The 24,352-nt window shown below is 43.7% G+C and overlaps 3 protein-coding genes across 6 annotated transcripts in view; all 3 read left to right on the forward strand.

Moving 5' to 3' along the window:
- The window catches only part of LOC112257573 (coronin-1C-A), a 29,290-nt gene extending 16,583 nt beyond the window's left edge, over positions 1-12,707 (forward strand). For all 4 annotated transcript variants that reach the window (XM_024431237.2, XM_024431240.2, XM_024431241.2 and 1 more), the window contains exons 3-11: positions 6,410-6,532; positions 7,347-7,476; positions 7,675-7,856; positions 9,567-9,686; positions 10,417-10,521; positions 10,638-10,783; positions 10,923-10,980; positions 11,164-11,409; positions 11,688-12,707. In XM_024431237.2, coding sequence (XP_024287005.2) covers positions 6,410-6,532; positions 7,347-7,476; positions 7,675-7,856; positions 9,567-9,686; positions 10,417-10,521; positions 10,638-10,783; positions 10,923-10,980; positions 11,164-11,409; positions 11,688-11,807 — 1,230 coding nt within the window. In that variant the 3' untranslated portion in view covers positions 11,808-12,707. The remainder of the gene's footprint in view (positions 1-6,409; positions 6,533-7,346; positions 7,477-7,674; positions 7,857-9,566; positions 9,687-10,416; positions 10,522-10,637; positions 10,784-10,922; positions 10,981-11,163; positions 11,410-11,687) is intronic.
- A 2,312-nt stretch (positions 12,708-15,019) lies between these two features.
- On the forward strand, positions 15,020-18,364 carry LOC112257574 (uncharacterized threonine-rich GPI-anchored glycoprotein PJ4664.02). The gene is made up of 2 exons (XM_024431242.2): positions 15,020-15,171; positions 15,699-18,364. Exon 2 carries the CDS (start codon positions 15,709-15,711, stop codon positions 16,951-16,953), a length of 1,245 nt encoding a protein of 414 aa, XP_024287010.2. The 5' UTR covers positions 15,020-15,171; positions 15,699-15,708; the 3' UTR covers positions 16,954-18,364.
- A 2,298-nt stretch (positions 18,365-20,662) lies between these two features.
- On the forward strand, positions 20,663-23,992 carry LOC112257575 (transmembrane protein 119). Its single transcript, XM_024431243.2, has 2 exons — positions 20,663-21,017; positions 22,762-23,992. Exon 2 carries the CDS (start codon positions 22,774-22,776, stop codon positions 23,347-23,349), a length of 576 nt encoding a protein of 191 aa, XP_024287011.1. The 5' UTR covers positions 20,663-21,017; positions 22,762-22,773; the 3' UTR covers positions 23,350-23,992.
- The last annotated feature ends 360 nt before the right edge of the window (positions 23,993-24,352 follow it).

The following is a 24,352-nucleotide window of genomic DNA, read 5'->3' on the forward strand; positions in this document are numbered from 1 at the left end:
TTTGTTTCTGGTGTCCCTTGACAGCTCTTTGGTCTTGGCCATAGTGGAGTTTGGACTGTGACTGTTTGAGGTTGTGGACAGGTGTCTTTTATACTGATAACAAGTTCAAACAGGTGCCATTAATACAGGTAACGAGTGGAGGACAGAGGAGCCTCTTAAAGAAGAAGTTACAGGTCTGTGAGAGACAGAAATCTTGCTTGTTTGTAGGTGACCAAATACTTATTTTCCACCATAATTTGCAAATAAATTCATTAAAAATCCTGTGATTTTCTGGATTTTTTTTTCTCATTTTGTCTGTCATAATTGAAGTGTACCTATGATGAAAATTACAGGCCTCATCTTTTTAAGTGGGAGAACTTGCACAATTGGTGGCTGACTAAATACTTTTTTGCCCCACTGTATCTGTCACCAAACCCACTGGCTCCAGGTCATCTATAAGTCTTTGCTAGGTAAAGCTCCGCCTTATCTCAGCTCACTGGTCACCATAGAAACACCCACCCTTAGCACGCGCTCCAGCAGGTATATTTCACTGGTCATCCCCAAAGCCAACACTTCCTTTTGCCGCCTTTCCTTCCAGTTCTCTGCTGCCAGTGACTGGAACGAATTGAAAAAATCTCTGAAGCTGAAGTCTTCTAACTTTTAAGCATCAGCTGTCAGAGCAGCTTACCGATCACTGTGCCTATACACAGCCAATCTGTAAATAGCACACCCAACTACCTCATCCCCATATTATTACTTACCCTCTTGCTCTTTTGCACCCCAGTATCTCTACTTGCACATCATCATCTGCACATCTATCACTCTAGTATTAATGCTAAATTGTAATTATTTCGCCTCTTTGGCCTATTTGCCTACCTCCCTACTCTTCTACATTTGCACACACTGTACATAGATTTTCTTCTTTTTTTCTATTGTGTTATTGACAGTATGTTTGTCTATCCCATGTGTAACTCTGTTGTTTTTGTCGCACTGCTTTGCTTTAGCTTGGCCAGGTCGCAGTTGTAAATGAGAACTTGTTCTCAACTAGCTTACCTGGTTAAATAAAGGTGAAATAAAAAAACTAAGCAGGAGTGGATTCGAGACAAGTCTCTGAATGTCCTTGAGTGGCCCAACCAGACCCCGGACTTGAACCTGATCGAACATCTCTGGAGAGAACTGAAAATAGCTGTGCAGCAACGCTCCCCATTCAACCTAACAGAGCTTGAGAGGATCTGCAGAGAAGAATGGGAGATACTCCCCAAATACAGGTGTACCAAGCTTGTAGTGTCATACCCAAGATGACTCCAGGCTGTAATCGCTGCCAAATGTGCTTCAACAAAGTACTGAGTAAAGGGTCTGAAATACTTATGTAAATGTGATATTTCAATTTTTTTTAAATTAAATTAGCAACCATTTCTAAATACCTGTTTTTGCTTGTCATTATAGGGTATTTGTGTGTAGATTGATGAGGTGGGAGGGAAACTGTTTAATACATTTTAGATTTAAGGCTGTAACCTAACACAATGTGTAAAAAGTTAAGGGGTCTGAATACTTTCCGAAGGCACTGTATACTGTCTCAGAGTACTGTGTTTCCCCGGTATTCATTTAGCAGCGGCTGCTGCTAAATAGTTGCCGCCGCACCCAACATTTTTTAAATGCGTTTTTTGGGATCCATTGATTTTGTCATAATGTTTTAGCATAAGAATACAGAATTGGCCATTGCCTGCGTGACACCTTTCCACAACCTTTGCCACCACTGCTAAAAATGTATCTAGGGAAATGCTAGAGTAGAGTGTGCGCGTGTGTGTGTATACAGTTGAAGTCGGAAGTTTACGTACAACTTGGCCAAATCCATTTAAACTCAGTTTTTCACGATCCCTGACATTTAATCCTAGTAAAAATTCCTTGTCTTAGGTCAGTTAGGATCACCACTTTTTATTTTAAGAATGTGAAATGTCAGAATAATAGTAGAGAGAATAATTTATTTCAGCTTTTATTTCTTTCATCATATTCCCAGTGGGTCAGAAGTTTACATACACTCAATTAGTATTTGGTAGCATTGCCTTAAACAATTTAAACTTGGGTCAAACATTTCAGGTAGCCTTCAGAAGCTTCCAAAAATAAGTTAGGTGAATTTTGGTCCATTCCTCCTGACAGAGCTGGTGTAACTGAGTCATGTTTGTAGGCCATGTTTTTTCAGTTCTGCCCACAAATTTTCAATGGGACTGAGGTCAGTGCTTTGTGATGGCCACTCTAATACCTTGACTTTGTTGTCCTTAAGCCATTTTGCCACAACTTTTGAAGTATGCTTGGGGTCATTGTCTATTTGGAAGACCCATTTGCAACCAAGCTTTAACTTCCTGACTGATGTCTTGACATGTTGCTTCAATATATCCACATAATTGTCCTACCTCATGATGCCATCTATTTTGTGAAGTGCAGCAAAACACCTCCACAACATGATGCTGCCACCCTTGTGCTTCACGGTTGGGATGGTGTTCTTCGGCTTTCCTACAAACATAATGATGGTCATTATGGCCAAGCAGTTCTATTTTTGTTTCATCAGACCAGAGGACATTTCTCCAAAAAGTATGATCTTTGTCCCCATGTGCAGTTGCATACTGTAGTCGGTCTTTTTTATGGCGGATTTGGAGCAGTGGCTTCTTCCTTGCTAAATGTCGATAAATACAATTGTTAGACATGGAAATATAGATATACCTCTCCTTAATGCAACCGCTGTTTCAGATTTCAAAAAAACTTTACGGAAAAGCAAACCATGCAATAATCTAAGATCAGAAAATAAATACAGTTATCAACAGAAATCACATTATAAATATTCCCCTACCTTTAACGATCTTCATCAGAATGCACTCCCAGGAATCCTAGTTCCTTTGTTCGATAATGTCCATTATTTATGTCCAAGTAGCTACTTTTGTTAGCGTGTTTAGTACACAAATCCAAACGGACAAAAACTTCAAAGTTATATTACAGGTTGAAGAAACTTGTCAAACTAAGTATAGAATCAATCTTTAGGATGTTATCATAAATCTTCAATAAAGTTCCAACCAGAGGATTCCTATGTCTGTAGAGAAGCCATGGAACTCAGGTCGCTATCATGTGAAATGCGCATGCCCAGAACCTGGCTCTCTGCCAGACCACTGACTCAAACCGCTCCCATCCGGCTCCACCACACAGTAGAAGCCTCATTCAAGTTTCTAGAGACGGTTGACATCTAGTGGAAGCCTTAGGAAGTGCAACTTTATCCATATCCCACTGTGCATTCAATAGGGGCTGGGTTGAAAATTGGCCAACCTCAGATTTCCACTTCCTGTTTGGATTTCTTCTCAGGTTTTTGCCTGCCATATGAGTTCTGTTATACTCACAGACATCATTCAAACCATTTTAGAAACTCCAGAGTGTTTTCTATCCAATACTATTAATAATATGCATATATTAGCAACTGGGACTGAGGAGCAGGCCGTTGACTCTGGCCACCTTTCATCCAAGCTACTCAGTACTGCCCCTGCAGCCATTAGAAGTTTAAACAATTGTTGGAAAAATTACTTGTATCATGCACAATGTAGATGTCCTAAGCGACTTGCCAAAACTATAGTTTGTTAACAAGGAATTTGTGGAGTGGTTGAAAAATGAGTTTTAATGACTCCAACCTAAGTCAAATCAAATCAAATTTTATTTGTCACATACACATGGTTAGCAGATGTTAATGCGAGTGTAGCGAAATGCTTGTGCTTCTAGTTCCGACAATGCAGTAATAACGAACAGGTAATCTAACTAACAATTCCAAAAAACTACTGTCTTATACACAGTGTAAGGGGATAAAGAATATATACATAAGGATATATGAATGAGTGATGGTACAGAGCAGCATAGGCAAGATACAGTAGATGATATCGAGTACAGTATATACATATGAGATGAGTATGTAAACCAAGTGGCATAGTTAAAGTGGCTAGTGATACATGTATTACATAAGGATGCAGTCGATGATATAGAGTACAGTATCTACGTATGCATATGAGATGAATAATGTAGGGTAAGTAACATTATATAAGGTAGCATTGTTTAAAGTGGCTAGTGATATATTTACATTTCCCATCAATTCCCATTACTAAAGTGGCTGGAGTAGAGTCAGTGTCATTGACAGTGTGTTGGCAGTAGCCACTCAATGTTAGTGGTGGCTGTTTAACAGTCTGATGGCCTTGAGATAGAAGCTGTTTTTCAGTCTCTCGGTCCCAGCTTTGATGCACCTGTACTGACCTCGCCTTCTGGATGACAGCGGGGGAACAGGCAGTGGCTCGGGTGGTTGATGTCCTTGATGATCTTTATGGCCTTCCTGTAGCATTGGGTGGTGTAGGTGTCCTGGAGGGCAGGTAGTTTGCCCCCGGTGATGCGTTGTGCAGACCTCACTACCCTCTGGAGAGCCTTACGGTTGAGGGCGGTGCAGTTGCCATACCAGGCGGTGATACAGCCCGCCAGGATGCTCTCAGATTGTGCATCTGTAGAAGTTTGTGAGTGCTTTTGGTGACAAGCCGAATTTCTTCAGCCTCCTGAGGTTGAAGAGGCGCTGCTGCCGCACCCTTGTGGGGCCCCAGTGTTGAGGATCAGCGGGGAGGAGATGTTGTTGCCTACCCTCACCACCTGGGGGCGGCCCGTCAGGAAGTCCAGTACCCAGTTGCACAGGGCGGGGTCGAGACCCAGGGTCTCGAGCTTGATGACGAGCTTGGAGGGTACTATGGTGTTGAATGCCGAGCTGTAGTCGATGAACAGCATTCTCACATAGGTATTCCTCTTGTCCAGATGGGTTAGGGCAGTGTGCAGTGTGGTTGAGATTGCATCGTCTGTGGACCTATTTGGGCGGTAAGCAAATTGGAGTGGGTCTAGGGTGTCAGGTAGGGTGGAGGTGATATGGTCCTTGACTAGTCTCTCAAAGCACTTCATGATGACGGATGTGAGTGCTACGGGGCGGTAGTCGTTTAGCTCAGTTATCTTAGCTTTCTTGGGAACAGGAACAATGGTGGCCCTCTTGAAGCATGTGGGAACAGCAGACTGGTATAGGGATTGATTGAATATGTCCGTAAACACACCGGCCAGCTGGTCTGCGCATGCTCTGGGGGCGCGGCTGGGGATGCCGTCTGGGCCTGCAGCCTTGCGAGGGTTAACACGTTTAAATGTCTTACTCACTTCGGCTGCAGTGAAGGAGAGACCGCATGTTTTCGTTGCAGGCCGTGTCAGTGGCACTGTATTGTCCTCAAAGCGGGCAAAAAGGTTATTTAGTCTGCCTGGGAGCAAGACATCCTGGTCCGTGACTGGGCTGGGTTTCTTCCTGTAGTCCGTGATTGACTGTAGACCCTGCCACATGCCTCTTGTGTCTGAGCCGTTGAATTGAGATTCTACTTTGTCTCTGTACTGGCGCTTAGCTTGTTTGATAGCCTTGCGGAGGGAATAGCTGCACTGTTTGTATTCAGTCATGTTACCAGACACCTTGCCCTGATTTAAAAGCAGTGGTTCGCGCCTTCAGTTTCACACGAATGCTGCCATCAATCCACGGTTTCTGGTTAGGGAATGTTTTAATCGTTGCTATGGGAACGACATCTTCAACGCACGTTCTAATGAACTCGCACACCGAATCAGCGTATTCGTCAATGTTGTTGTCTGATGCAATACGAAACATCTCCCAGTCCACGTGATGGAAGCAGTCTTGGAGTGTGGAGTCAGCTTGGTCAGACCAGCGTTGGACAGACCTCAGCGTGGGAGCTTCTTGTTTTAGTTTCTGTCTGTAGGCAGGGATCAACAAAATGGAGTCGTGGTCAGCTTTTCCGAAAGGGGGGCGGGGCAGGGCCTTATATGCGTCGCGGAAGTTAGAGTAACAATGATCCAGGGTCTTTCCACCCCTGGTTGCGCAATCGATATGCTGATAAAATTTAGGGAGTCTTGTTTTCAGATTAGCCTTGTTAAAATCCCCAGCTACAATGAATGCAGCCTCCGGATAAATCGTTTCCAGTTTGCAGAGAGTTAAATAAAGTTTGTTCAGAGCCATCGATGTGTCTGCTTGGGGGGGGATATATACGGCTGTGATTATAATCGAAGAGAATTCTCTTGGTAGATAATGCGGTCTACATTTGATTGTGAGGAATTCTAAATCAGGTGAACAGAAGGATTTGAGTTCCTGTATGTTTCTTTCATCACACCATGTCACGTTGGCCATGAGGCATACGCCCCCCTAAGTGTATGTAAACTTCCGACTTCAAATGTATATAGATGCCTTTTAACCTAATGTTGTATTTTTATTCCTTCACAAGCCAACCCTTGGTCTTTGCCAGTAGGACTAGGGGGCTCACAGTTCATCGTTTCTCCCGTCATTGTTACTGATCTCCATCAGTCATACTGAATGTCCTCTTTCTCTCTCCAGACTGGTCGCATAGACAAGGCCTACCCAACAGTATGTGGTCATACGGGTCCTGTCCTGGACATCGACTGGTGCCCTCACAATGACCATGTCATCGCCAGCGGCTCAGAGGACTGCACAGTCATGGTACATACAGACAGTTTTCACTGCTTACATCTTTAAAATGGTGACATTATGTTCAAGATGCTGTCTAGGCCCAGGTATGAATACCTACCTACTACACATGTTCGGACTCTGTGGATGCACCTTACGTAATAAAGGAAAGCTCTTTACCCATATAGATTTTTTTTCCAGTGAACTCTGACATCTCTTAAGAAGACTATGATCAATAGCCCTGTCTGGGTCTGTCAGTGTGCTGCACATGCTAGTGCTGCAACCTTAGCCTCCCTGGTGTGCTCTATACACAAAGCATGTGTCATAGCGTTATCGGATCCACAGCCATAACTGGATGGTGGGGCAGTGAGGTCATCCTATCAGAATGTCTTGTGTCCTTATTTGGTCTTAGACAAATAAATAATGTCTGCAGCAAGAGACGGACAAGTCCACAGAAGGGTCCATACAATATTTTATCTAAATGTATTTTATATGATAGACCTTAAAGATGGAATACAAAAACATTTTAGTAAGGCCTGCTCTCTGAAACCTATGTTATGCAGGTGAAACATGAAATGTTATGCAGACCTTATTCCTTTCCCATCCTTGTTTCTGCCCCCATCAGCTCTCTGCTGCCATCCTTAGACTAAACACTGTTAGTACATCCTGCTAACATTAGACAAGCACATCCATAGTATACTGACACCTAGCTAAGGCTGATTGTCTCAAGGGGTTGAGGAGAATTGACCTCTTGTTTTTTCATGTCCGTAGTTATAAATGAGAAAATGGATATAAATAAGTAGAAGGCAATGGCATCGTGACTAACTTCATCTCTCGCTGTCTCCAGGTGTGGCAGATCCCAGAGAATGGGCTGGTCACCCCGCTGGCTGAGCCTGTGGTGGTGTTGGAGGGACACTCGAAGAGGGTGGGCATCATCACTTGGCACCCCACGGCCCGGAACGTCCTCATGAGTGCAGGTAGATACAGGTTTAATACCCTGCTCTCACACGAGTATAGTGTCTGCAGGAGTATGGCACTTTCAGCAGGGAGTTAATTTGTCACAACAGCTCTCAGAATACAAGGCATTTTATATCTTTTCCACTCTACTGTGGGACTGTACTCTGCTACGAGGCAGTGGAATGTGGGTTTCGACTGTAGTTTGTCTGTCCCACCAGGCTGTGACAACCTGATCATCATCTGGAACGTGGGGACGGGCGAGGCCATGATCCAGCTGGAGGACATGCACCCTGATGTCATCTTCAGCGCCTGCTGGAGCCGCAATGGAGCTCTCATCTGCACCGCCTGCAAGGACAAGAATATCCGTGTCATTGACCCCCGCAAGGAAAAGATTGTGGCTGTGAGTGGGCTGGACACTCTAGGGGAGATACAGTGCCTTGTGAAAGTATTCACCCCCCTTGACGTTTTTCCTATTTCGTTGCATTACAACCTGTAATTTAAATTTATTTTATTTGGATTTCATGCAATGGACATACACAAAATAGTCCAAATTGGTGAAGTGAGATGGAGAAGAGAAAAACCCCGGAAAAGTGGTGAGTGCATAAGTATTCACCCCCTTTGCTATGAAGCCTCTAAATAAGATCTGGTGCAACCAATTACCTTCAGAAGTCACATAATTAGTTGAATAAAGTTCACCTGTGTGCAATCTAAGTGTCACATGATCTGTCACATGATCTCAGTATATATACACCTGTTCTGAAAGGCCCCAGAGTCTGCAACAATACTAAGCAAGGGGCACCACCAAGCATGTGGCACTGTGAAGACCAAGGAGCTCTCCAAACAGGTCAGGGACAAAGTTGTGGAGAACTACAGATCAGGGTTGGGTTATAAAAAAATATCAGAAACTTTGAACATACCACGGAGCACCATTAAGTCCATTATTAAAAAATTTAAAGAATATGGCACCACAACAAACCTGCCAAGAGAGGGCTGCCCACCAAAACTCATGGACCAGGCAAGGAAGGCATTGATCAGAGAGGCAACAAAGAGACCAAAGACAACCCTGAAGGAGCTGCAAAGCTCTGCAGCGGAGATTGGTGTATCTGTCCATAGGACCACTTTAAGCCATACACTCCATAGAGCTGGGCTTTATGGAAGAGTGGTCAAAAAAGCCATTGCTTAAAGAATAAAATAAGCAAACACGTTTGGTGTTCGCCAAAAGGAATGTGGGAGACTCCCCAAACATATGGAAGGAGGTACTCTGGTCAGATGAGACTAAAATTGAGCTTTTTGGCCATCAAGGAAAACGCTTCGTCTGGTACAAACCCAACACCTCTTATCACCCCGAGAACATCTCCACAGTAAAGCATGGTGGTGGCAGCATCATGCTGTGGGGATGTTTTTCATCGGCAGGGACTGGGAAACTGGTCAGAATTGAAGGAATGATGGGTAGCGCTAAATGCAGGGAAATTCTTGAGGGAAACCTGTTTGTCTCTCAGACATTTGAGAGTGGGGCGGAGGTTCACCTTCCAGCAGGACAATGACCCTAAGCATACTGCTAAAGCCACACTCGAGTGGTTTAAGGGGAAACATTTAAATGTCTTGGAATGGCCTAGTCAAAGCCCAGCCCTCAATCCAATTGAGAAACTGTGGAATGACTTAAAGATTGCTGTACACCAGCGTAACCCATCCAACTTGAAGGAGCTGGAGCAGTTTTACCTTGAAGAATGGGCACAGTGGCTAGATGTGCCAAGCTTATAGAGACATACCCCAAGAGACTTGCAGCTGTAATTGCTACAAAGTGTGGTTTTACAAAGTATTGACCGTTTTCTTTTTTTTCTCATTTCTTGTCTGTTCACAATAAAATATAGTTTGCCTCTTGAAAGTGGAAGGCATGTTGTGTAAATCAAATGATACAAACCCCCCAAAAAATATTTTTTAATTCCACGTTGTAAGGCAACAAAATAGGAAAAATGCTACGGGGGGTGAATACACTGTATTTTGGCTTGATAATCACTCTTGTAGCACTGTCTCTCACATAAACACACACACGCACACGTCATTGGTGCTGAAACATGCGATCCTCTCTGATAGATGTGTTGTGTTTCAGGAGAAGGACAAGGCCCACGATGGAGCAAGGCCCATGAGAGCCATCTTCCTGGCTGACGGAAACATCTTCACCACCGGCTTCAGCCGCATGAGCGAGCGGCAGCTAGCCCTCTGGAACCCCGTATGTCACCTCCCATCCAGACCCACACGAACACACACACATGGAAATCTGCCGATGTGCCCTTGCGCAAGGCACTTAACCCTAATTGCTCCAGGGTCGCCGTTAAAAGTGGCAGACCCTGGCTGTGACCCCACTCTCCAAGGGTGTCTCAGGGAGAGTTGGTATATGCAAAAATAAACATTCTCAATTCACACGTGTAAAATAGGACAAATATTAGCACCCACCAAATTATTATTTGTTATACACATGCAGACAGACATTCATGCACTCATAGATGCACAAATACTTATCTAAATCAAATCATAGTTTTTGTCACGTGTGCCGAATGCAACAGGTGTAGACCTTACAGTGAAATGCTTACTTACAGGCTCTAACCAATACTGCAAAAAAGGTGTTACGTGAACAATAGGTAAGTAAAGAAATAAAACAACAGTAAAAAGAGGCTATATACAGTAGCGAGGCTATGACAGTAGCGAGGCTACATACAGACACCGGTTAGTCAGGCTGATTGAGGTAGTATGTACATGTAGATATGGTTAAAGTGACTATGCATATATGATGAACAGAGAGTAGCTGTAGCGTAAAAGGGGTTGGCGGTTGGTGGGACACAATGTAGATAGCCCGGTTAGCCAATGTGCGGGAGCACTGTTTTGGTCGGCTCAATTGAGGTAGTATGTACATGAATGTATAGTTAAAGTAACCACATGAAATGTATGTTTTGTGTTGACAGAAAAGCATGGAGGAGCCAATATCAGTCCACGAGCTGGACACCAGTAATGGAGTGTTGCTGCCCTTCTATGATGCAGACACCAATATAGTGTACCTGTGTGGGAAGGTGAGGATGATATACTTGTTAGAGATGTTGTCTCCCATCTGGATAGAGGATTAGTGTGACTTTGGTCTTTCTGGGAGGATTTCACAGATTTTAACAGTAACCTCTCCTATGTTCAGGGTGACAGTAGCATCCGGTACTTTGAGATAACAGACGAGGCTCCATTCGTGCACTACCTCAACACCTTCTCCAGCAAGGAGCCCCAGCGAGGTATGGGCTACATGCCCAAACGAGGACTGGACGTCAACAAGTGCGAGATTGCCAGGTAACAACCATACACTCAGTGATGGCTTTGAGACCTTGTCCTCCCTCTAATGGACAAAAGGAGATGTTGCAGTATTTGAGAGAACAGTCCTAATGCCTTTGATTCTGTGGCTGTACATCCTCATCATGTTTACTTGCAGGTTTTATAAACTACATGAGAGAAAATGTGAGCCAATCATTATGACAGTCCCCCGAAAGGTTTGTGTCTTTCTTTTACTCTTTGAATATTTTTTTTTACATTTAAGACATTGATGCTGTAGAAAAGAGTGCAATTGTTGTTCAAATCGGGCAAATCAGGCAATATTAAGAATAGAGCCACTGACTAGAGTACAGTCCTAACTGATACCATTACGTCTTTCCTTCTCTGTCCCACACATTCAGTCGGACCTGTTCCAGGATGACCTGTACCCGGACACAGCAGGACCAGATTGTGCCATCGAGGCGGAGGACTGGTTTGATGGGAAGAACGGCGAGCCCATCCTGATCTCCCTGAAAAACGGCTATGTCCCCGGCAAGAACCGCGACCTCAAGGTGGTCAAGAAGTCTAATGTCTTGGAGGGCAAGCCAGCCAAGAAAGCAGCAAACACCTCGCCTGCCGAGAGCAAGGCCTCTCCACATCCATCTATAGTGAGTAGGACTGAACACTTTCAGTAACAACTGTCAAGCTATATTAAGACAATATAGTGAATAAAACTGTACTTTTAACACAGGCAATAGACAAGATGTGTTAAGATAAACTAAGAAAATCAGCTGCAGTAACACAGTGAATAGATTTGATTCTCAACGATTGATATCAGAACAGTACTGGAACATTTTCTGTTAAGTCATTTTAGCTACCTTATGGTTTGTGAAACAATATATCTTGTCATTATTTAACTGGTTGTCCTTTCTATGCTTTATTGCAGCAAAATGAAGGGAAACTGGAGGAGCTGCTGCGAGAGGTCAAGTCGCTCAGGGACCTCGTCACCCTACAGGACCGTCGAATTGCCAAACTGGAGGACGAGATGTCCAAGGTCGCCATCTAAGACTCAGCCCCCGCTCAGGACCATTCATTGATTGGGAGATAATCGAGTGAACAGGGCCAGTCACTGCCAAAATTTGAGAATTCGGCTTCGTCATTCCGCTTGGAATCTTCCCAGCGACGATCCCAAGCACACATTCCAAGACAAACTTTGTTTTTTATCATGTCTACCCCTCACACTTACCTCTAAAATACTTAGAGAAACAACTGTTGCAATTCATAGTCCACCTTTTTACTGGGGATGAAACGCATTTGAATAACTGCCATTTTTTGGTTGGTTGAAAAGTCTTACCATTTTGTTATTGTTTTAAATTGTGGTCAAGAACATTCTGATGGGAAGTTTGTACTTACTGCAATACTCTCAACAATCGTATGTAGCCACCAGTATTGCCATATTCCCTTGATTTTTGTGCTGCCAAAAAAAATGTTTGTGTGGGTGTGGGTTTTCCTTTATTTAGTCTTTTCCCCTTTTTTGCATTCCAGTTACAGACTATAGGGTAATAGAATGATTTAAGCAAAGAGAAGAATTGTCTTTGAACCAACTATAGCTGTTACACTGTTGCAAAAGAAAGAGAAAGATATCTGAATTTTTCCGCCACGCCAGCTGCTCGTATTAAGCATCAGGTCACTGAATGTGAAGGAAGTCTGATGATATTGTTAGTTCTTCTGGGTGTAGATTTTAACTGTGAGGGTGTCGGCAGGCAGTGGCGTAAACTGCAGCTCTCGCTGGCATAAATGTAGTGGTGCCTCTGTCACGCTGTGGAGGGTAATTGGGGCTCAATCTGAGGTCACCCACTCCGGTGCATGTTGTGGCATTGGAAAGGGACCTCTTTCAGCATTTCTTTCGCTCAACCATCTAGTTCATGTAGTAAGGTGCATGCAATAAAGATTTTACACATGGAAATGTCTTCTCCACAATCAATCCCTTATTCTTTGTTTGCGCTAACCTCTCTTTCTACCCTTTTCACCTCTGTCTGTCTTGCTGGCTTGAATTAAATGATTCACACACTGAAACCGGCAGAGCAATGCACAGTCTGATAGACAGATCTCAAGTGGGATTTTAGAAACCGTTATGTGAATATACAGTATAACATTATCTTTTGATAATACCACATAATTTCATCATAAATGACAACCAGGACAATTCAAGATCCAATAATTAGTCTTAAGTACAATAATGAAAGATCCTTTGTTCCATCAGCAGAGCACCAGTGGCACAGTCTAGAGGGGAAAAAACATTTAAACCATGGAGTAGAGGTTTTCATTGCTTTGGCGGGCCCATAAAAGTCATTTTCTGCTCCTGGCTTCCTGTTGGGGGTTGTTCTCATCACACAGCATGGAGGGAAGGGGGGTCAGAGGGGCTGTGTCTGGCATCCAGACACACCGGCAACCAGTGGGCGGATGAGGGGATGAACGTGGACTATGGGGATTTTGTAGATTAGATGGAGTTAGATGAAAGGCTAGAAGTGGAGGGATAACAGTTCAGGGAAGATTTAGTGGATTTGGTGGGAACTTGTTTTTTGGGGGATATGTTACCTACTGATACAGCATTTACATGAGTTAATGGATAAGGATTACTGAAAGGCTTACCAGCACACATTTTACTCCTGTATTTCCTCTCTCTTGACCACCCACCTCCTAAAATCATTTGCTGGGAAAACAGCCAGTTTGAAGGTCACTGTGGGATAAACGTCCTATTTTGTAGCTGTGTTTGTGTGGCTACTCAACTTTGTGTGTTAAAATTCTGGTGTATCAAATTCCCATGCTGTCTTTGCAAAATAACATTTTGAACAGTTTAGGTTCTGTGGGGGAAATATAATTTGTTTTTAATGGATCAAATGTCATGTTTATCAGTCTGACAATTTAGTGAATATCGTGCTCAAACTCCATGCAGGCAAGAATATTTTGCTTTACCTGTCATGAATTGTGTGATGAAGTAAGCCTATACCAAGAAAACTATTTCAGCCTGCAACTAAACTAGTGGTTGTGATTAATCCATTATCCCTGAGACAACTACCCCTGTGAAGGGGGTTAGAGAGACCAGAGCAACATCCGTTCACAAATTACTCACAAGACGAGAACAGGAAGTGGTGGTTTCTATGGAGACAGGTTTCAATACTTGCTGCCACATTTCCACAGGAGGTCTGTAGTTTACACTGCACAGCAATGATGCTGGTTACAGGAGGTCTGTAGTTTACACTGCACAGCAATGAGCCTGGTTAGAGGAGGTCTGTAGTTTGCACTGCACAGCAATGATGCTGGTTACAGGAGGTCTGTAGTTTACACTGCACAGCAATGATGCTGGTTACAGGAGGTCTGTAGTTTACACTGCACAGCAATGAGCCTGGTTAGAGGAGGTCTGTAGTTTGCACTGCACAGCAATGATGCTGGTTACAGGAGGTCTGTAGTTTGCACTGCACAGCAATGATGCTGGATACAGGGGGTCTGTAGTTTATACTGCACAGCAATGATGCTGGTTACAGGAGGTCTGTAGTTTACAGTGTAACTCTCCCAAGCACCACACGTTCTTCCTTATTAGACTCCAGACACCTAGCGTCTACCACAGAGGGAAATATCTGAGACACACCCATTCCACTTAAATATGACTCAGCACCTCAGACACTTCTGTTGATAATTCCATTTCGAACCCACTTCAACTATCATGTGAGAGAGAGAAACTTTGATATTTCCAAAGTATGATATGGACTGTGAATTGGGCAGATTTTGGGATGTAATGAATTATCTACTTTTGTGTGGATAAATGTCTGCTGAATGTAGTTCTCTGAGTTTCACATTCTTAGAGCACAAACAACATTTCATCTTGATGTTCTGGTGCCATTTCGGAAATGTTATGTATTGATTGGGGACTTTTTTCTGGAGGAATGTAACAGGGTTTCTGGGTGATTTGTGATGTTTTACTTGTGCTACCCATGTCTGTATTTTTGTATTTTAATCTGTATATGTTTGGGTATAATGTGTATATTTACTTTGTATATACAGGGCACATTTGTAAAAGAGACCTAGGTCTCAATACGTTTTCCCTTAAAATAAAAAATAAAAATGAATTAATACAAAATAAAAACTGTCCATAAATGCACTATAAATTGAATCAGATTATCCCCTGAACCACTTCAAATCAGGGAAAGGTAACAAACCTCTGGGCTTGTCAGTTTCACACTTGAGTCAGTGCGAAAAATGTAACTTCTGCAGAACAGTGCGCATTTCCTGTTTCTTCATATCAGGTAGAGAGCTCTGTTGTGCCTCTACCATCAGCTCGTCAAGGCATGCCAGCATGTGCTTAACTCCAGCATCACCAATTTGAGCCTCCTATCCTTCCACGACTTCTACTACACTTCCCCATCAGCGAGGTAAGACTTAAGAATTACTGACAGTAAGTGCCTGGGACAATAGAGAGGTTTTGAATACTGGATGTTGAGTGTAAAATCTGCCTTTTTCATTGGTTCCAGAGTTTGAAGATTTTTGCTTTTCTTGAGGTGCCTCCGATTTGTTTTATTCTTTAAATTATTATTTGTATTTTATTGATGCTACCAGAATTGTTTGTAAATAATAATACATACTTTAAGTCTCATTATAAAGCCTATGATACCTTTGAGTTCCTGTTTCATCCGTTGCGTGGGTGTGGTGCTAGTTATGAGTAACATACTGTTTCACCATGACATGTTGACGATGTCACCACCCACAGTGGCATGTCGCTTTGTCACAAACAACAGTTTCCTTAGGCCAGTTAGAACATCCATTAGTTGCATTCCACGTCAGCATTGATAGTCTGCTTCCTGACGCCCCTGCCATATCGCAACAGATCTTCGGATATAATTTGATATCCAATAGCATACTACATACAAGCAGTAATTTGTGTACTGATTTCTCATTTCAGAGTTGGCACCATGATGTCATGGTATAACAAGGTGTATCCTGTTCTGTTGTGGAGCCTGTTTCTGTTGTATTCTGAGGGATCTCAGAACTTCACACTCACAGAAGACAGAGGCAGTAATATGAGCATCAATACAGCAGCAACACAAAAGAGCAGTTCGTCTATGGTGGAAACCCATACGGTGATGTACAACAGCAGTACCCGTGAGGTAGGCGGTGCCATTACTGTGGGTGTTAATGCCTCAGAGGCAACCTTGATGACCAGCTTGGGTCCAACCCTTTCTCCCTTAGCAATGCTCACTTCATCAGGTACAACCCCATCTCCCCTCACCACCAACCAACCCACCAGCCAGACGTCCTCTTCCCATGGGCCATCTAGCACATCTGACCTCTTGTCCACCACCACTCCCAGCTCTACCATCTGGTCCTCCATCACAGAACTTAACACCACATCTGAGGTGTCCTCCACCACTGGGCCCTCCTCCATCTCTGGACCTTTCTCCACCAATGTCTCAGCCTCCACCCCAGGGCCTAGCTCTACCATTATCTCATCCTCCACCCCAGGGCCTAGCTCTACCAATGTCTCATCCTCCACCCCAGGGCCTAGCTCTACCATTGTCTCATCCTCCACCCCAGGGCCTAGCTCTACCATTGTCTCATCCTCCACCCCAGGGCCTAGCTCTACCATTGTCTCATCCTCCACCCCAGGGCCTAGCTCTACCAATTTCTCATCCTCCACCAATGAGACTTTCTTAACCACTTTTCCACCCATCTCAACCACTGACAATTCTACCAACTCCTCTTCTGGGGTCCTGATTCCCAAGATGAAAACAGAGAAGGTCCCCATCTTGATCACCAAGACAACGACCACCATGACAACGTTACCTTCTAAAAAAGATCCATCAGGGGGAGGGGGTCTGCCCTGCTCTCCTACCCGACGGGATGGTCTGGTGAGCCAGTGTCTGATTGCCATTGCCTCCCTGGCTGCAGTGGCCACCTTCTTCATGGTCAGCTGCATCATCCTCTGCACCAAGTACTCCTCCAGGAAGCATCGCTACAGAGTGGGCACAAACAATCGGGGCACTGAGATGGTGTGTATCTCTGCCCTGCTCCACGATGACAATGGTCCCCATTGGAGACCCCACATCCCCAAGAGCAACGGAGCCCTGCTGCTTGGAACAGAGTTGGATAGTGACGAGGAGGGGGGAGATGATGTAACCCTCCACAGCTTCCTCCCAGACAATGAGCAACGAATCTAGAGTGTAGATATGCAGACTGTGTCAGACTCTGTGAAGTGCTATATGGTCCAATTACACAGGGTACACAACTCCAGGCCTGAAGGTTAATGGTCATCGCAGCCATCTTAAAGTTCATCAAGGGAAAGGATTAAAAACAGAGACTGTGGGGGCGTATAAAACCTTTGTAGTTTTCCTACTTACTCTGGGTTAAATGACCACTTTTCTTCAATTGATGAGACTTTGAATTGTACATCTGACTGGTGGACTGCTGTCAATATACAAACTGTTGCTCTTAGAATATATTTTAGCGTCCTCTTTGAAGTTGTTGGTTGGGCCTCGCTGCACATCCATCTACTTCAACCAGTAGAGGAAGAGACAGAAACCACAAATGGAGAACCAATGATACGTTACTTTATTGTGACATGTTTACAGCAAACAGTGACAAAGTTTGGAGAAGTCAGGTGGTCAATCATCCTCAAACGTAACGCAACCCAATGCAGCCTCTGAGTAGTTCTGAGTGAGATTGAGTTTTTGCACCATTTGCACTGACATGATTCTGTTGATAATGAAGTTCTGCTACACAGACAGTTTATTAGAGAGGTTTAGGATTCTACAATTGATTTATAGATCTGGAAGTAAAGTTCATGTTATTTTTTAAGAGAATCATTCCTGCACATACACACTTATAGAGCTATAAGAAAACCTAGACTGCTTATGATGACTCACTGTTCGTTTGGTCACTGGGTGGATGGGGCTATTTAGAGTTGTATGTGGTCAGAATTTTATAGCCTTCAACGTTCTGAGTGGAAATACAAAAAACATTATTTTATTTTATACATGCTTCAGAAAATATGTATCCTTGTGAGCAATTTCATTTATTTGTTTTCTGCAAAAAAGCTTATTCTTCTGGAAGTCTTGTTAGGTCTTGATAACAAAACCATCTGCCTTGATGTACAGTGAGCCAAAACATAGACTATATGAAGTATATCAAATATGGTCAGGGTCAAGCGAATGTGAGATGTGATGAACTGTCCTTTACAGGGTGTTAAATAAGTCTGTAACCTTCTGAATTGAGTGTCTGTGTAGACAGTCCCAGACGTTCGGCAGATGTTTCTTGTGTCCTTGTCATGCCATAATATGTCATAATACAAAGATACAGTATCATTGCTAAACCCAGACCCCCTTCAAACCTTTCAAGCCCTCAGATGTTTGACTTTTTTTTTTACTTTTTGGGGTCTTCCCTCCGTGTGAGAGAGGGACAGGTTTCCTAGAGACACCACATGTCTGTTTATCTCTGAGTCCAGTCAAACACAATGAAGAGGCTCCACAATTTAACTGAAAATTGATCACAAAGGACTGGAACAAATGAATAGATCATAACGAAACTGTAAAGAAATGACAAAGTGATATTAAACAATGGGCAGCTGGCTAATGACTGTGTCTGTGGTGATTCAAGTCCGATGACATTTCCGTTTTTCAAACATGAACCCTCTAGATTTGTCACTATAAATCTATGCCCTATGGTTTGTAATATGCGCCAATATTTCCCTTTGTTTTACTATGTACTCATAATAAGTAGATAACACAAGCAAGCAGACCAAATAAAAGGCTGGTTTATTTTTTTACATGCATTCAAGGCCCCTTTCTGGCATCAATACCAAAGTTCATTCTTTGCAGGAGCAGAGATTTACATCTTAGTCCACATGCTTCATACAAATCAAAAGGGTGTATATAATAAAACTGGAATCAAATGTTCATGCCAGGGAAAGCTGACTCTGAGGGATGTAGACAGAGCATATAAGACAAATGGAATCATAGACCAGAGACTAGACTAGAGTATGTACTCCGTAACCACCTCACTATCATTATGACCAAATAAAGGTTGGCCAGTCTTGATGAATCATCTCAAACATTCTGAGCTGTAGCTGTGTTTACTCTATTAACATGAATATATCTCTGTGTGTGTGCTCACACACACACACACACACACACACACACACACACACACACACACACACACACACACACACACACACACACACACACACACACACACACACACACACACACACACACACACACACACACACACACACACACACACACACACACACACACACACACACACACACACACACACACACACACACACACACACACACACACACACACACACACACACACACACACACACACACACACACACACACACACTTGCTAGCTCTTTCTCTCTCAATTGTGGCTACACATTGAGCATGTTTAACTATTGTAATGGCTATATTTATGTTTTTCTTTTATCCAATTGGTAGTTACAATTTTATCCAATTGGTAGTTACAGTCTTGTCCCATCGCTGCAACTCCCATATGGACTCACAAGAGGTAAAGGTCAAGAGCCGTGCATCCTCCGAAACAGGACCCAGCCAAGCTGCTTCTTGACACAATGCCCGTTTCACTCAGAAGCCAGCCGCACCAATGTGTCGGAGGAAACACCGTACACCTGGCGACCATGTCAGCGTGCATGCTCCCAGTCCACCATAAGAGTTGCTAGAGCGTGATGGGACAAGGACATCCCGGCTGGCCAAACCCTCACCTAACCCGGACGACGCTGGGCCAATCGTGCGCCGCCCCATGGGTCTCCTGGTCGCGGTGGGCTGCGACAGAGTCTGGACTCGAACCAGGATCTCTAGTGGCACAGCTAGCACTGCACTGCCACTCGGGAGGCCATGTTTGTGCTTTTGTAATTACCCATTTCTGTGTTCATGTAAGTGACTGATTGAACACCTGGAAGAAATCCTCACTGTAATATCTGCAATTTGGCAGTACGCCCAGACCCTTGTTTTGAGAACGATTCCATCAATAGAACACCCTGCTCATTGTTTTTGGCAAGGTCCTTGGCACGTGCCCCAACCCCCCTACCCTCTTACTGGGCTGTTAATGGGTGGTATGTCCACACAGAAAAAATGGACCCCTTCCTGTGAGAGACAATCACACTGTGGAGCTGCATGTCTGTTAAAGTGGCTGGTCTGCTGTAAGTCATCAGGGTGTCAGAGGTACAGTGTCGGGTCCAAAAGAACTTTAGCCATAACTATAACCACTTGGGATCGTCACTATACTCTTGGAAAAAAGGGTTCCAAAAGGGTTCTTTGGCTGTCAGCATAGGATAACCCTTTTTGGTTCCATGTAGAACCATTTTGGGTTCCATGTAGAACCCTCTGTGAAAAGTGTAACCAAAAGTGTTCTTTCTACCTGTAATCAACAATGGTTTTTCAAAGGGTTCTCTTATGGGAACAGCCAAAGAACCATTATAGGTTCTAGACATAGATAGCCCCTATCTAGAACCTAAAAGTATAGCTTCGGTGAGTAGAATGTGTATAATATGGGAGAGTGAATAAGGTACAGTATGTGACAGAGTAAGGTATGTGACAGAGTAAGGTATGCGACAGAGTAAGTGCAAGTGAATTCAATAAATTCCGAAAGGCCTTGACAGAGTTATTGTTAAGGAGGCCCAAAATGTTTCAGGGGGTTAAGTGCATGTAAGAAGACAGAGGGGGCAAGCCAAGTGACAAACAATTTATCCAATACAATGTCTGTGGTTAGTCGAGTCTATTTCCCAGTTAAAACCCAGAGTGGTGATTGTCTCCTCACTCTGAGCTCAGCCAGCCTGCTGCAGTGTTGACTCTGGCCTTGAGCATCCAGAACAGGGACCGGAGAGCCGAGTTGATCCAAGCCCCTAGGCCCTGCCCCCCCATCACATTAGAATACTGCCTAACAAGAACAATCTGTGTGGAGCCAAGGAGCCCAGTCCTTTTCTGGGAAGCAAGGCAGCCAGAGAGGGAGGAGGGGAGGAAAGGAGAGGGGGAAGGAGGGATTTGTCCCGATGGCAAAGAACTTTACGTTTGATTTTTTTCTGTGCCGATCAGAGAAACCTCCAGTCTGAAATCTGAAACTGTAGAATTATTGTTGGAGGAGGTGAGTCAGGCGCGTTTTCCCATCCTCTCAGTTCATTTTCCCATCCATTTTCCTCAAACTCAAAGCATCCACAGTTCTAGAGGAGCCTTTTCTGTGTGTGACCACTTCTGTGGATGGTGAGTACAGACACTTTCATTTATTCACTTTATTTTATTCTTCTTTCTTTACTGTACATTTTACCCCATAGGGTTTATTTCCAAAAGAGAAATAACATTCTTATCAAATATGAGTTAACTTTAGTGGACAGATATTACCTCACATGATTGCAGTGCAGTTTAGCTACCGTGACAGCATCATGACTTATGTCTCCAGGCTAGCAGCTTGCCAGCAGGGAATCAGGATTGTTCAATAGAGTTCTCCAATAGGTTCTCTGAATCCAAATGGGTTTCCCATATTTGAATGAGTTTGTTCAGATAAATGTGTGGTGAACAGAGATTTTATTTTTGAAAGAAGGTATAATTTGAAGTCTGACTAAGTCTTGCATTATTCAATAATTGTAAAATGTTTGTACGCCATTGATATTCGACACAATGGCTGCGCTAAATATAGGACTGTTCAAAAATGTCTGGTCATCTCCAACAAATGGCATCTTGAACACTTCCATAGGGACTAATTCCTCTGTAACCATTGTGTGTGCACGCATCCGTGAATGTGTGTATGTGTGTGAAAGTATACACTGAGGGAAAGGGGGATACCCAGTCAGTTGTACAACTGAATGCATTCCTCTGAATCAGAGAGGTGCAGGGGGCTGCCTTAATCGACATCCACGCCCGGGAACAGTGGGTTAACTGCCTTGCTCATTTTTACCTTGTCAGCTCAGAGATTCGATCCAGCAACCATTTGGTTACTGGCCCAACACCCACCAAGTAAATGGGTGATACATTATAAAGGAACTCCTACCCCCCCCTTTCCTGAAGAGTGCAATGGTTCATGTGGCACAACTTGCACACAGATGGAGTGGAAAAATGGGGGGGAAGGAGTGGGTCGGCTGGGATGATTTAGAAGGACCAGGCCATCAGTCAACTCCTGGGCCACATTCAGCAGGGCACAACTGTGGAATGTTCAGATATAAATATATTGTGTAGAGCAGACCTGCCTCTCTGACATGTTGAGTAAGGATTCATGACAGCTCTATTAATGACATTTCTATCTGCAATGTTCAGTTAGTTTAAAGTTTGGCTATTCTCTGTCATTGCAAAATGAAAAGGAGGTCCTTCCTTTTATTGCTACCATACACTGTGCAGGGCTGTTTAGTTTATTGCTTTAAGCAACATTTAATTTCAGGGAAATAAGAGGGTCATGATGTATTTCCGGGAACCAGCATGAAAAGGAGCTGCTCATCGATTTGACAGCTCCAACGCAGTTACATCTCTGAGATCGACTTAACAAAAACAAAAATCTGCTTTACAGTTTGTGGTTACTGTGGGTTAAGGCAAAAAGGATTGAATTCAGGCCTTTGTGTGCATATGTCTGTGTGTGTGTGCAAGTCATGTGTGCATTGTGTGTGTGCCTGTGTGTGACATGCTATGATTGGAATTCAGACCTTAAATTCTGTCTGCCTTTCATCAGCTCTCAGCTGCTATCTGGGTCTTAAAATGCCATCTACAGTTATAGACATTCTATCAAGAATAGAAATGACTCAGAAGGCATTTTCATTCATTGTTGATGAGTGAAGCCTTTACAATGTATTGTGCAACACTCACAAAAAAACTCTAGATGTTAGCTGTCAATGTTAGACACAAGAACAGCTATAAGAATCGAAACACCTGTCGATCGAAATCTGTGCAATTTAATAACAGTGGAAATGCAATTTGACAACAGCCACACTGACACTGTATGTTCTTGTTTTGTTTTCTGCAGGTCCTATAGGAGATGACGTTCCTCATGGAACTTCATCTGATTGGTCTGTTGGTGACGCTGTGGTCCAGCAGCCCCAGTCTGGCCACACCCCTCCCTTTCAACATTTCATTGGAGGGAAGTGCAGAGGGGGAGGAGCTAGACATCCTCATTGACACGCCTTCCCCACCTGCCACCAGTGGCCCTGCCTCGGAGTCCTCAACCACCTCACATGGCTCCACCCACGTAGAGCACTTCTTGCTCAGCCAAATGGTTCACTTCCTGCAGGATAACCTGTTCCTCATCCTAGTTCTCTTCACACTCTTCATCACTATCTTCCTCATCCTCTGCTGTGCTTACATCATGAGCCGCAAACGAAAGATCAATGCCTACTACCCCTCGTCCTTCCCCTCTAAGATGTACGTGGACCAGAGGGACAAGACCGGAGGTACCAAGCTTTTCAATGAGTTGCCAGAGAAACCCTCCAACCGGCAGCAGGCTGAGCCAGTCGACTCCAGCAAGAAGCTCCATCATGACATCATGAAGGCAGCCAGTGGGAAAAGAGGGAAAAGACCCCACACAGATATCTGCAGCAGCAGAGAAAAGTCATGAGGTGAATGTTCAGGCTGTGGGAGAAATAATAGAGAAAGACAATCAGTCATCAAATCCACCAGAGCTGAGTGAGGAGGAGGTATGCCAGCTCTCAGTCAATGAAGCCCAACATAGCAGCTGCCCTGAGCAGTCAGAAATCCTTCCGGAACAGACAGGCCTAAAAAAGGATGATGAGTCATTCACATGAGCTGAGTCTCCATCTGGCCAAGGGCACTCACAGGCTCAGCATGAAAAGGACAGGCAAGAGGACTCCACTGTCACACCGTCTATTCCGTTGATCACTGGAGAGAAAACAGCACTTTTGCAGTGCTCTCGACACTGTGTTTGATCTCAATGGTTTGGACCAATTTTGCATGAGTGACAATCTTTAAAGGCAAACCAGTCAGCTTTGTTTAGTGCTCTTTGGATTTAACAAATGTCTGTTCAGTTATATGTAATCATATACTTGATTTACTTCTGTTTCCCAGTAGCCATCTTTCAATGAGTCTCCCTAAAAGTACAACACTATGTAACCTGCCATCTTTCAATGTGTCTCCCTAAAAGTACAACACTATGTAACCTGCCATCTTTCAATGTCTCTCCGTAAAGGGTTAACACTATGAAACCTGACCACACACCCCTATATATGCTGTCTTGTTTGATGTTTCTGCGTTGTTTTTATTTGTACAATGGCCAAAGTAATGGTGCTGCATCTTGTTTTTCTCCCTCTACCATTCTTTGGTAGGTTAGTGAGGTGTTAATCCTAGGTTAGAGATCATTTTCAGGGCAATTTGAGGTTGCTTTTTCTTGAAGAACAAATATGGGTAAGTACAGGGCAAGTTAGCCTATTTTAGAATCCCAGAGTTAAATACTTACACACTCCTCTCTAACATGTAGGCTCAGCATTCCCGAACAGTCCCATTACAAGTCAGAATGTTGAACACACTTTATTTAAATTTACTTTACTTGTCCACCGATTTTGTCCTTATGTCAGAGATAATCTGATACAGAATATCCACATAGA

Source organism: Oncorhynchus tshawytscha, linkage group LG09 (genome assembly GCF_018296145.1).
Source record: "Oncorhynchus tshawytscha isolate Ot180627B linkage group LG09, Otsh_v2.0, whole genome shotgun sequence".
NCBI classification, from domain to species: Eukaryota; Metazoa; Chordata; class Actinopteri; order Salmoniformes; family Salmonidae; genus Oncorhynchus; species Oncorhynchus tshawytscha.

Excerpts from the sequence above, each read along its gene's own strand:
- LOC112257574 (XM_024431242.2), top strand. The coding sequence starts at position 15,709 with ATGATGTCATGGTATAACAAGGTGTATCCTGTTCTGTTGTGGAGCCTG.
- LOC112257575 (XM_024431243.2), top strand. The coding sequence starts at position 22,774 with ATGACGTTCCTCATGGAACTTCATCTGATTGGTCTGTTGGTGACGCTG.